The sequence below is a fragment of the Ambystoma mexicanum genome, chromosome 4p (assembly GCF_040938575.1).
Source record: "Ambystoma mexicanum isolate Mex_15411 chromosome 4p, UKY_AmexF1_1, whole genome shotgun sequence".
Classification (NCBI taxonomy): Eukaryota; Metazoa; Chordata; class Amphibia; order Caudata; family Ambystomatidae; genus Ambystoma; species Ambystoma mexicanum.
In genome coordinates this window covers 384,436,379-384,449,967 of record NC_090927.1, presented here as the reverse complement: position 1 = coordinate 384,449,967, position 13,589 = coordinate 384,436,379, and the positions used below count along the sequence as shown (strand labels likewise).

Genomic DNA, 13,589 nt, shown 5'->3' with positions numbered 1-13,589 from the left:
TCGGAAGGAAGGCATAGTGGAGAGGAAGGTCCAATCCACCTGAAACGCGTCCCCTAGTGCACCGTTCGCTGGGAATTCCCTCGAGCAAAAATGTCTGCACTTTCTGAATTTGTCTTTCCTGAGGAACTTGTTCAAAGCCCTGAGGTCCGGAATGGGAAGGAGATCTCCTCCCTTCTTGGACACCAAAAAATATCGGGAATACCAACCCAAACCTCTCTGCTCGGGAGGGACCTCTTTGACATCACCCTTCAACAACAACAGGGCTCGCAGTTCTTCCTGGAGCTCCTGTCAAGGTTGGATTAGAGGCAATGGGGGTCTGTCCGGTGGTTAGGCGATGGGGGTCTGTCCGGTGGTTTTCTCAAGAAGGGCAGACAATAAGCCCACTGAATAAGCTCCAGGACCCAGGCATCGGAGGTAAACTCCTATTGTTGGGGCCAATGCTCTGCCAACCATACACCAACCGTTAAGTTGTGGGCGAGGAAATCAAAGCAGCATAGAGGGCAGAGACGCCCCCGCCATTGCTTGCTGGCCTCTAGAAGTCCATTCTGCCCCTCACGGGATGTGAGAAATGCTTCTGCCCCTGCCTGGCCTGGGAGCTGCGCCTTCATGCCGTAAACCACATAGCATCTGTAGCCTCTGCCTCCAGAGGCAAAGCTGAAGGCAGATTTGGCCAGCTGCGCAGCTACGCCCAGCGATTTTGAGGCTCATTTCGACTCAAACTTTTCCAGAAGCCAGACGACCTGAGATACGCTCGTCTCCTCAAGACTACCGCCGACCCTATTGAACGGCTAATGGAGCCGGCCACATCCAGGCCTGTTTGCAACGACTGCTTGGACACCACCTTCCCATTTTCCACCAGCTCTGAAAATCCATCCGCATTTATCTGTTAGGAATGTAATGAGCTGCCTGCTCCAAAGCTTTCCACAAGTTGAATGCGTACTTTACAAAACCACAAGCTACATTGGTGGCTTGCAGGGCCATGCTGCCCAAGGTAAACACCTTCTTGGCCATAGCGTCCAGCCTTCTCAGTTCAGAGGCAGATTAGAAGTGGAGGCTGCAGGCCTGGTGAAAAAGCCACCTGCACAACAAGCTCTTCCGGAGAGGGGTGATAGGCCAGATATTATGGGTCTCCTCTCACTGGCCTGTACTTTCCCGTAAAGGTACAGCTGACTGGGGGAATGGTGCAGGCAGGCTGCCACAAGGAGGCTATGGGGTCTGCAATTGCCAGATTAAGTGGCATATTATGTTCTGTCAGAGGACCCTAGCCAACATCACCGTCAGCTCATAGCCCTGAATCAGCACTGACTTGGATTTCTGAACCAGGGTGTCTACCACCCTTCCTACTACGGCCCTGAACATAGTGTGGGTGTACGTATAGGGCTGACCCTGCTGAAATTCTACATCTGGAGAAGTGTTCAGACCGCTGGCTACATAGAGCCCCTGGGCCAGTGCAAAAATGTCTGCTTGCTCGTCGAAAGAAAATAACGCCTCCTGACCCTGTATATATGGTATCAATGTCCCCTTGGTCATCTCCCTGGTCGCAGGATGAAAATAGATGCCATGGATTAGAAGAATCCGGTCCTGGAGAGACGTGCAAAGGATCTGTTTCCGATAGTCGGTGCCAAAGATTTCTCTTTCGACATCGACAGTATGGCCGTCGGCATCGACCAGGGTTTGGGCACCACTGCGACATTAGAAACGTCAGCATCTCAAAGCTCTTGAGAAGGGCCGGGCATCGATGGCTTCTGTGCCTGCCTCAGTGTCGACCCCGAAGGCTTCTTCCGACGCCAATGGCGTTGACAAATGGGCATGCGTGGGGTCGGGAGTGCTGAGTGCCGCCGAGGCTTGCTGTTCGGGAAGCGCACCCGCACCTTCCTGCGTCTTAAAACATAGCCAGCATTTGGCTTTTGAAATATTCCCCTTCTTCTCGAGTGGTCTGCCCAGTCACTAAAGACAATTGTCCGTCATCGACATTTTGGAATGGCTGTCTGTACACCTTTTAAAGCCTGATATCTGGGAAGTGGACATGTCACGGCTGAGATTTAGAAAGAAATCTGATAATTTTAGTAAAAAATCCAAGTCGAAGACTTCGGCCATGTTCCTCACAGCAGACCGTCGAGCATGCAGAAAAAAGGAACTGAGGTATGGCGCGCACTGACCCGGTATACAAACGACAACCGATGTCAAATCCGGAGCTGATGATCGAGCAGGATAGACCGATCAAGTCGAGGTCCACTACACCCCATGTCTAAAGGTTTCCGAGCAGCAGAGCTGGATGAGGATATCTATCAGATGAGGAATCTGCAGGAGAAAAGCAATGCATTGAAGTACTCTTGGCATACTGTACACAAAGGGGAACCTGTGAGGAGACAACGGGGCAAACAAAATGTAACTCTATGCTATGAAAATATAAACGAATGGTAAATTGCCAGCTTAGGCTTCTATTAATATCAACAATTAGGATCTTCAGTTGTGCAAGTCATCGGAGATCCTGAATTAGATGTTTCTTTTACACATCACTTGTAAATGTGAAACATCAAAAGAAACATTTTAATTTTCACTGTTGGATTTCATTAAGCACCAAATTAAACATGGTAAGAGTACTGACATGCAAGTGCGAAACACAAGACGATCTAAAACAATATAAAAACCTACCAATGTAGAGATGTCTACAGACTGGTGTTCTTCAACATTTTCGAGGTCTGTAATCGAACTACATATTTTTCGAATTTTTGCCTGAAATAATTAAGAATCACATTATTTGATCTACATGTGAAAGAGCTAGGAAGCAAATATACATTTAATTGAATAAAACATTTGTCTTTTTGAGCAAGTGCCCACATGTAAAACAAGTTACTTACCTTTGTTAATGTTCTTTCTGAAGTATACAATATTCTTCCTACTGATTACTCAACATCCAAAATCTCGACGGGTTGCTGCCTGGATACTTTTAAAAATGATAACAAAGGGGCTCCTGACATAAACTTACTCATATCTGTCATTTTTAGTAGTAAATCAAGACCTGTATACATTTTCTTTGTAGTGCACTACACGATCACACCATGAAAATACACATTAATTGTGCCATTGTTTAATCAAATAAATTCAATTTAATATCTCAAAGGGAATTCATTCACATGGCCCAACCAGTGTGGCCTCTTAAAAGGAATAAATATCTGACCTCGGATCTAAAAAACAATATAAAATACTGTGCAGTTCTAAAGTGCAGCAAAAAGCAAAAAAATCTCTAAAGTGCGACAAACAATGAATTAAAGTACCCGTGCTAAATGTGAAATAAAATTCTTGCAAAAAATGTATGAAAACAAAGCTACTAGAAAGAATGATCTCAACATTAAACGCAAAGAAAATTGCAGACTTCAGCTCTATGCTCATGCCTAATTCAAAGTCAACTGACCAAGGAGTTGCTAGCTATTTAACTCAATTTCTACTAGTCAATCATAATTATTAAGGTTCATGTCCTACTTATCTTGTGCCTACGTCCCCATACAACGTGTGTGCACACATCCCTAAATGATTATGCACTAACAATTTAGTTCCTAACTCCTCTATGGCCGAGGTAGTTAGTAGATCATCACTGGGATGTTTTGGCAGAGTGTGTGTACTCAAAACCGCCTTCTTGAGGGCAGGACTTCATGGATCAAACCTGCCAAAAAAAAAAACATGGAAGCTTTTAGTAAAGGTGGCTCTTGCTAGATATATGAGATACAATTGATTTCACAGTGTGTGCTGCGAAAGCCCTTCGATCAGCAAACTGAACTTAACTTAAGCTACAAACGCCAACACCAATCCAACCCTCGTTCCTAGTCAAAAGGCAGGCTAGTGGAGGGATCCCCCACCAGATGATTCTAGTCGCATTAATAGTAGAAAATCACAACTCAAAAAGATAAAAAGAAAAACATGCTGCTAAAAGGGGAACCTAACATATCCTACCTGGTTCATAGGATCTATTAAGCGGGTACTAAGTCTTCCCCACCTTATACTAGGCAGAGTACACAAAACCTTTCCCACTATAGTTTCGCCAGCTCCAGGTCGCCAGGACTGATTTTCCCAGGCACTGCTCATTTAAAGAAACCTGTGTGAACCCACTTGCCTAGTAACTGGACTTCCAGCCCTTGAACAGTCTTCCAATACCAGTTGCAACATTTCCCTGCACTAGTCTTACTCACCTCAACGTGCTTATAACTGTATCCAAGTCAGTAAATGACTCGTTATGGCACTAGCGCAAAAAGTCTTTCCCCTCACAGTTCTAAGTTGACTTGACCCCATCACGCTGAAAAGACCAGGCACAAACACACACATGTATCAGGCGCCAGTATCAGGTGCCCATCACGTAAAGCAGCCCTATAAACAGTTAACATGCCCAGATATACACAAATGTGGCTCACAGTTGATATAATAAGAGTGTATGCTCTCACCATATTTGCACGCAGTACCTGTTAAGATCACCTGGTCTCTGCGGAGGCATTGGGGCACGGTTGCAGCCCCCCCAGAAGTTATATCACCCCCGTCCGGTCTTTCCCTCTGCGGATAAGCTGTGAGCGACGGTAATTGGTGACACTGCTCCTGCCTGGATATGAGAAAACGTGAGTACACTGATCGGTGACTATTGTGCCTCTCAAAGCCTTCTACCCAAGGTGCGATTTCTGTGGGCATGCACCGGCCCATAGAGCTCACCTGTTAATTATTGATAGTAAGCTCTCCGTCCTGCTACTTCTGGCAGGGGCGCTTGTCGATGGAATCTAGTTCCTTCACTGATCCCTGGTAAGTAATAGTCCAGTCCACCTGCAACTATGCTTCTCCTCATGTCTCTTTCCCTTTCTGTTTTCTCTTTGCCTCTTCAAATTTTCTGGCTTGGTATTATTGCTGTCAATATTGCTGTTCATTCCTGAATAACGTTTTGCCTTCTGTTTTCTTCCCAATAGATGGAAATGCGGCTCAAGAACAGCTATGGGGGCGCGGAACGCGGCCAGAAAGAAGATGGCTGAAACCGCAATGTCCGACAATAGGTAAGTGATGGTTTAAGGCAAAGCGCAAGGTTCGGTGGTAGCGCGACCTTAACTGAATGTCTTTTAAGTGTCTAACTTTGCCTTTCATTTTTACTTGCAGGTGCTGCTGTCGGTGGCGAATCGTGTCGTGTTGCGGTGCAAAGATAAAGATTTCAGAGTCCCAAAAGATTTGAAGATGAGCTGCGGTGCCAGGATGAAGATGTCAGCGTTCTGGAAGGCTTGAAGATGAACTGCGGTGTCAAGAAGATGTCAGCTGTTAAGGATTTCAATCAGGCGATACACTCAGCTCTCGGCCTAGTGTACAGGGCAATGGAAAAACTTATTTGAAATATGGATTCAATTATTTGAAAGATGTACCACTCGTATCACACCCCTTATTTAAGAATAACCCGGGTCATGCTGGACCAGAAATCAGGCTGGTTTGTAAAAGGGATTATTTACTTAGTTAAGATCAAAAGCACAATATATATTTTAATAGGTAAACAACAATCAGCAATGGGGTGACACACACTGAATAATATCTTTAGTACACTCGCAATGGGTAATAAGCAAAATAAATGCAGCACAGAAAATAATACTTCTGTGTTGGTTTCAGATCCGATAGCACAATGGTTAGAAATTCCCCCTGCAACACTTCCCAACCCCCCCAATAGGCAATGCAAAGAGATGGAAGGGGAGAGCAGGTATTCAGGAATAGTACAGGTCAAACAGTGTCTCACTTCCCCCTTTACACAGAACGAGAAAAACAAAGTGGGCTTTTCAACTGTCAGAATGACTTTTAAAGTGGCTGAGCAAAAACTCTAAATGTATGGAAAAATGCCTAAATTGTTGTCAATTCCTATGGGAGCCGCTTTGGATAGTTGCACACAAACATAAGCAATGATTTAGGCAGCAGAAAACATTTGCAATCTTCAAATCCAAGTCGGAAGCAGTTGAATCTGTTTTACATGTGTAAAAATTTCTAGCAATGAAAATTTGCGGCCAACTTTTCAGTGCGCGATATTCGCGATAACGGGGGAATCGCACTGAGTTGAAATGCGGTTTTGGGTTCTATGGATAGGTAAAGATGTTAGTAGGAGTTGACCTGAGTTTGGGAATTACTTTCTTAATCAATCAATAGGAAGTTAGAGTTTAGGAACACATGTGAGAGAAGAGTCCATGCAAAGATAGTTCTAACAATACTGGTTCTAAATGAAAGATAGGATGGGTATAAGCTAGTGAAAAGACTATGCAAAGTATATATGCTATATGACACAGTACTTCCTATTTATACTCATTGGATATGTTTTTGAATGGGACCTTCAGGATTCTGGACCGTTAGGATTCTGGACCTATCAGTGACTGACAGCTGGGCACATCGGACTGGGCCGGCTCAACAAGGCACTCTGGTCACAGCACGGCACAGGACTGGGCAGGGTCAGCAAGGCACTCTGGTCACAGCACAGGACAGGACAGGACTGGAAGGGATCTGCCCTTCTTGGTTCTGAGGCTCTTTCAATTCAGCAGGCAAGCAGTAACAGCACAGCCCGGCTGTATTAGGATGCTTCCGCAAAGCTTTTGGGGTTCTGTTCTAGAATTTGAGGCCTAGCTGAGAATGGTTCACCTATACAATTGGCCTTTGCTTGGCCAAGTTTCTGGAGTCTGGAGAAAGGAAGATGTAGATTTCAGCAGCAGGGCACTCCACCACCATCAGGAGGGTGAGTGGATCTGTGTATCCCAATGTCTGGTGAGCTGTCTCTATTTATGCTATGAAATGACATCACAAAGAGGGTATGTGGGCCGGTTTATCTAAGCTTGCCCCTTTGTCCTGGGATAGGGTCAATACTTCATCCCCGCCTTGAAACTTGAGTGATTGGCTCAAGGCTGGGTGATGTCAGGTTTTATGATTTGCCTTACAATCCTAAGATTAGCCGGTCAAGTGGCACAGCGAGTAGAGCGCTCGCTTTGACATCCGTGCAGAGCCTGTTAACGCAGGTTCGAATCCCGGCAGGGCCAAACTCAGCCTTTCATCCTTCCGAGGTCGATAAATGAGCACCACACACCGTGGGTAATAATAAGCAGCGCTCAGATACCTGAGGGTTCGTAGCGCTATATAAATGCCTAATTATTATTATTATTATTACTAAGAGACCTCCCTTTAGCTAGAGGTCTCAAAATCGGATTTTATCTTAAACACCAATTTCTACATTAGTCACTTTTATACAAATTACACACAAAGAGGCCATATTTTGCATAGCAGCTATTCCTAATAAACCCCGTAGCTGTGGGATCTTGTCTCCGCTTTCCACAGAATTTTGCCCTTTTCACTGTGAACGCAAGTTTCCACAAATATGCGTGTTTTACATGGGGACATGAGTGTACATTTTCATGTCGCCTCTTAAAACGTGCAGCCAGAAATTAAATGAACAACTCTGTCATTTTTATATTTTTCACCATTTTGACTTGCAATTTATAAGCCTTTTAAAATGTGTTCTTTGGTAATGTTCAATCACAGATGGTTGCTTGGGTCTGCCTTTTTTTGTCTCACTGCAGTCCAAGAGCAGGCTCCTCCTCGTTTGTTCCTTGCAGAGGCCATTTACGACACTAGTCACACTTCGAATTTCCTGAGCTGCAGCTTGTCTTTGTTCCTTTTCCCCTTGTAGACCAGATTCTTTCCTACCCTGTAATTAACGCCTCCCCGTTAGTTCCTGCTGAGGGAAGGCCTTCCTTCTGTGAGAAAAACCAGCTATTCTAGTTTGGCAGCTTCAGCCAGGTTTAATTTAATTGTTAAATTCTATTGGCTTTTCCTTAGCACAAAACAAACTTGGTGTATCAAATAAATAGAATTCTCATTCAAGATTTTAAACCTGTGCGATCAAAAACAACTATAATATGGGTTACCATCAATAACAGGCCTCTTATATTGCAAGCATTTGACTTTGTTTATAACATGTTAAAGTTTAATCAGGAAGGCCGTTGACAGCTGTCATCACAGATAGCCCTCTGCTGCACAGAGATTTTTTAACAGATCCACAGACAAGCCACTTTTGCTGTGGGAATCCCTATATGCTCTTAGCCTTTCAGGACCTTGTAAGTTCATAGTGATTCCTTAAACTAAGTGAATTGTAGCACCCAGCGAGAATTTTGAATATTTGAAGGTAATCTGTACCGGCATTCTGAAGTTTCAGCAGCAAAGAAAAGGTGACTCAAAGCAAGATTTGGAGTTCCATTTAGCAAAGCACTGCTTTTTCCTTCTGCACTCCACTTTCAATTGTTGTGGAGTCCAGTGACACATTTCAGTAGTGAGAGCTGTGTTACACCACTGACAACAGGCATGGCAGATTGGTTTCATCTTTTTGTGCGTTGAACAGTGTGGTTTTCAGGAGTTTTGGCGCGCAGAATGGTTTTGTGGCCATTTTGCTGTTTCTGGCCCCACCATAACAAAGTGATGCAGCATAGCAGAGCAAAAGTGGGTCAATACATCCCACACAGCGTTCTGGAAACTTTGGAGAAGAATGTCAGGATCAACCAAGACGCGCACAGGTGAGAGCAGGTTCCCCAGTTGATAAGTATGAAAGCAGGAAGCAGGATTTCCAAAAGGTAAATTTAATCCCAGGTGGCTGTGAGCGTTACGCTGCATGGAAGTGCAGAATGATGCAAAGCGTCTGCCTCAGGGATCGGAGCAGCTTATATAGCTGCAATCGTGGGCACGCCCACTAGTCCTGGCTTGCCTGCCACTCCTAGAGAGTCAGCATGTGCAAGAAAACCCAATAACAGCAGCAGCCACACACCAGAGTACATGTGGGGCTGCTTTAGTGATGAAAGTTCCCATGTTAAATGCACCTTGCACCCAAAATGAGGTGTTAGGTCCCAAAATAAAACCGTTCTTGTCCCAAATAAATGTTCTTGCTTGTTATTCATAAGCCTGGTGCCAAAGGCGCCAGGACTGCGTCCACCCGGGGCCTCCGTGTATGTGGCCCTTTAATGTTTGCGTTCTTGGCCCGATGACCATGACAGAACTCCCCCTCAAGGCCCCTCTCAAGGGTGGTCCTCCCCCCGGTCCTGGTTTGGTGGGATTAATGCGATGGAACTGCCTGATTAAACGTGTAGCATGGATGTGTTCACGGGGTTCCCATGTTCGGTCTTAAGGTCCGTAACCTGTCCAGTCTATAAGGTAATACGATTTGGACCGAACCACCTTGGAGTCCAGGATGGATTTAACTTCATACTCCGGTTCCCCATCAAGTGATCCGGGCTCTGTTGGAGGGCTAATCCGTGTATTTGGTTTCATTGGTTTGAGGAGAGAGACATGAAATACTGGGTGAATCTTCATGTGCGATGGTAACTCTAATTTCATGGCAGCAGGATTGATTATTGCCGTGATAGTATAGGGGCCCAAATATCTGGGGCGGAAAGGTCCTTGGGTCCTTTCAACGGTATGCATCTGGATGCTAACCAGACTTCATCCCCAATCTGGTAATCCGGAGCTTCTTTTAGGTGCCGATCAGCAAACAGTTTTTGTCTTTCTTTGGCCTTAGTCAAATGTTCTGTCGCTTCCTCAAGAACCTGAGTGATGGTTTTATGCAAGGTTTTCATTGCTGGCATTTCCAAAGTATCGGGTGGATCAAATACTGATGTCTGCGGATGCCTTCTGTGCACAGTATGGAATGGAGTTTGCCCAGTACTCGTGTGAACAGAGTTGTTGTAGGCATACACGGCTACCCAAAGTATGCTTTTCCAGGAGTCCTCGGAGTGCTGTAACATACACCTTAAATACTGCTCTAACGTCTGATTAGTTCGTACGGTTTTCCCATCAGTTTGAGGGTGATGGCTTGTGGACAACCGGAGGTCAATTTTGGCCATTGTACATCTCCAAAAGGTGGAAACAAATTGAGTTCCACGATCCGATATTAATATTGATGGAAATCCATGCAATAGGACAATTTGTTCTAGAAACACAGTAGCAAGAGTCAATGCAGTTGGAAGTCCCTTCAGAGGGATGAAATGGGCCATTTTGGAGAATAAATCAACAATGACTAAGATGGTGTAGTAACCATTGCAGGGAGGAAGATCCGTAATAAAGTCCATTGACAGAGTATGCCAAGGTGCTAGTGGTACCATCAAGGGACATAGTAACCCAGCAGGGTTTTGTTTCTGAGAATTGTGTTGTGCGCAGACACCACAGGCTGCAATAAACTGGGCAATGTCTTTTCTCCAAGTTGACCACCAGTAGTTTTGCTTTATCTTAGCCTGAGTTTTGGCTATTCCTGAATGTCCTTCCACTAATGAATCATGATAGTTTGTGATGGTTTGATTTTGCAGTTTCTTGTCCTGGATATATAAGCGTCCTTGAAAATATGGTAGATTGTTTTCAATGGTGTACCGGTCTCCCTTTAAAAGCCATTCCTGTTGTGTTGACTGTTTCATCTTGGATTGCAAACTGGTTTTTAAGTCATCTACAAGTGGTGGCGAAGATCTTGGTTTGGATTCGTTCTTCGGAAATGATGGCCCCGATCTGATGTTGTAAAAGCCCCTTTTTCTTCACCCATGAGTGATAGTGCGTCTGCCTTTCCATTCTATAGGTGATAAAGTCGTATTCTGCAAAAAAGAGCCCAACGAAGTTGATGCGAGGATTGTGCTTTGGCAGTCTTCAAGTATTGTAAGTTACGGTGGTCCGTGATGACCGTGACCGTGTGTCTTGACCCAAGAAGATATTGTCTCCATGCCTTGAATGCTGTTTTAACCGCCAGTAATTCCTTATTCATGATTGCGTAGTTCAATTCGGGAGCGAGTTATAAACAAAGGGGTAAACCTGCAATTTAAGTCCCTGGTCCTTCACTTAAAGTACATTATATTAAAGAAGGGTGAACCCGTGGAACAGGATGACACAGAATCTTCACTCAAATATAAATTTTAATTTTTTAAATCAATACCAATTTCGCATAATTAATGTATGTATGATATAAAACCATAAAAGCAATACATTCATTTCATCAGTTTAACATTTGTATCTCAAACAATCACTCATAGTCCCATACTACCACTTTCAAACAATCGTGAATCAAACCCATTTGGCTTGTGAAGACAGTGTAAACTACTGCTATTAATACAGTCTCCTTTTGTTTTTGCATATATTGATGACCCGGTCCATAATATCAGGTGTCAAATATCTGTTTTTTTTTGTTAGTCCAGATTGCACACAGCAAGTCGTCGACAAGTGTTTTGGTGCCCAACGTCCTGAATAAGGTCTTTTGTGACTGAAAGACGTGTTGAAAGTGGTAGTATGGGACTATGCGTGATTGTTTGAGATACGAATGTTAAACTGATGGAATGAATTTATTGCTTTTATATCATACATACATTAATTATGCGAAATTGGTATTGATTTAAAAAATTAAAATGTATATTTGAGTGAAGATTCTATGTGTCATCCTGTTCCACTGGTTCACCCTTCTTTAATATAGAGAACTTGCGAGACCAGAATGCAACGGGATTTAACTGTCCTGTTTCCGGGTTCCGTTGGCACAATACCGCTCCCATGGCTACGTTTGAAGCATCTATTTCAACCACATATGGCAGATCTGGTTGAGTGTGTCGAAGAACTGGTGCTGTGGTAAATGCTAGTTTCACCTTCCGAAAAGCTTCTTCAGCTTCTGTGGACCAATGGAATTTCTTGTTCTTTCTCAGCAGGGAAGTAATTGGGTGTACGATTTGTGAGAACCCAGGTATAAATTTACGATAGAAATAAGCGAATCTGAGCACATTTTGTACTCCTTTCGTGGATGTTGGTGATTGGAGGATTGCGTCCACCTTTCGCGTTTCCATATGTATGCCATGTGGTGTGAGCATGAAACCAAGAAATTCGACCTCGGTCACATGGAGGAAACATTTTTCCAGCTTGGCATACAACTGGTGCTGTGGAAGCTTCTCTAGAATGGCCCAGACATGATCAACATGTTCTTCCTTGGAATTTGAGTAGATGAGAATGTCATCTATGTAGGCAAGTGCGCAAACATCCAATAGTTCACGGAGCACGTCATTCATAAAGAATTGGAATGCTGCGGGGGCGTTACATAACCCGAAGGGCATGACCTGGTATTCGAAGAGGCCATATTTCGTGCGAAGGGCCATCTTCCACTCGTCTCCTTTTTTGACTATCACAAGATGGTAGGCCCCTCGTAAATTCAGCTTTGTGTAAATATGAGCGTATTTCACCTGATTCAGGAGTACTTGTATAAGTGGTAAGGGGTAACTTTTTTACTGTGATCTGATTGATTGCTCTGTAGTCAATACAGGTTCTTAAATCCCCCTCCTTTTTAGGCACGAAGAAGTGGGACGATGAAGCAGGGGACTTGGATGGACGGATAAAACCGTTTGCCAGATACTGATCTAGGTAACTTCTAAGATGTCGGTTTTCGTGCTCTGTTAAAGCGTAAATCCGGCTGCAGGGAATCTGGGCTCCAGGAACGAGGTCTATTTGGCAATCGTAGGGCCTGTGCGGGGGCAGAACATTGGCTTGTTCTTTTTGGAAGATATCCTGGTAATCCATGTATTCAAGTGGTAAAGAGCCAGTGAAGCCCAGCACGATTCCTTTCTTTGGTTTCAAGTTGATGATGTCTTTGTTGTAACAGGTGTCGGCACAATCTTGAGGAAAGGTCAGAACTCGTTTTCGCCAGTCGATCCTAGAATTATGGGTCTCCAGCCAAGGCATTCCCAATGTCATCTGGAACTGAGGAGCACCGATGAGATCGAAGTTAATGTCCTCTTGATGCCTGTCCTGCAACAGAAGCTTGGCTTTCTCTGTGTATTGTGTCACCGGGCCGGCTGATAAACCATCCACTGCCGTGACTTTTTCCGATTTCTACTTTTGTTGCAGAGGAAGGCCTATTTGGATAGCCAGATTTTGGTCAATGTAGTTACCCATAGCTCCACTGTCAATTTTCGCCTCCAAGGAATGTATCTTTGACGGTTGCTTGTGATTCACAAAAAGTACCGGAAGGACTAAATGTGAGGTGGGCACGTGTTTCCTGTGTTTTTCTTGCTCGACAAGTGGACCCCTACGCTTGCCGGGCTTCAGAGTTTCCCCGAGTCCTGTACTTCGTCGTTTTTGTCCGTTGCTCCAACTATTCTCTTGGGTGGTTATACAGGGCATTCACGGAGGAAGTGACCTGCTTTACCACAATATAAGCAGAGCTGTTGCTGCCTTTTCTCTCTTTCTGCCTTTGTAAGAGGACACTGTAAGCCACCGATTTGCATTGGTTCTGACTGTTTGTGTGGTTTGGTCTGATTCTCACGGGGTCGCACATAAACTGACCTTCCCTCTGTTGTAGCTCAATCCATTTTCCTATTCTGCAACCTATGATCGAGTTGCACTGTCATGTCTATGTAGTCCGCACACCCCTCAGGTGGGTTCACAACCTGAGCCAACACATTTTTTTTCTTTTTCTTTCTTTTTTTTTCTTTTGTGACATTGGTGTGCTCAGTCTCTCCACCCCCCCCCCCTCTGCTTTATCTCCAATTCCACTGCATTGAGCTCTCCCCATATTGTCCTCAGCACCCCAAGCTCTGCGGACAAACACCCCC

General features: G+C 44.5%; 1 protein-coding gene across 2 annotated transcripts in view; it reads right to left on the bottom strand.

Moving 5' to 3' along the window:
• The window catches only part of SMC6 (structural maintenance of chromosomes 6), a 2,412,589-nt gene that overhangs the window by 854,920 nt on the left and 1,544,080 nt on the right, over positions 1–13,589 (bottom strand). For both annotated transcript variants that reach the window (XM_069605927.1, XM_069605928.1), the window contains one exon: positions 2,656–2,736. In XM_069605927.1, coding sequence (XP_069462028.1) covers positions 2,656–2,736 — 81 coding nt within the window. The remainder of the gene's footprint in view (positions 1–2,655; positions 2,737–13,589) is intronic.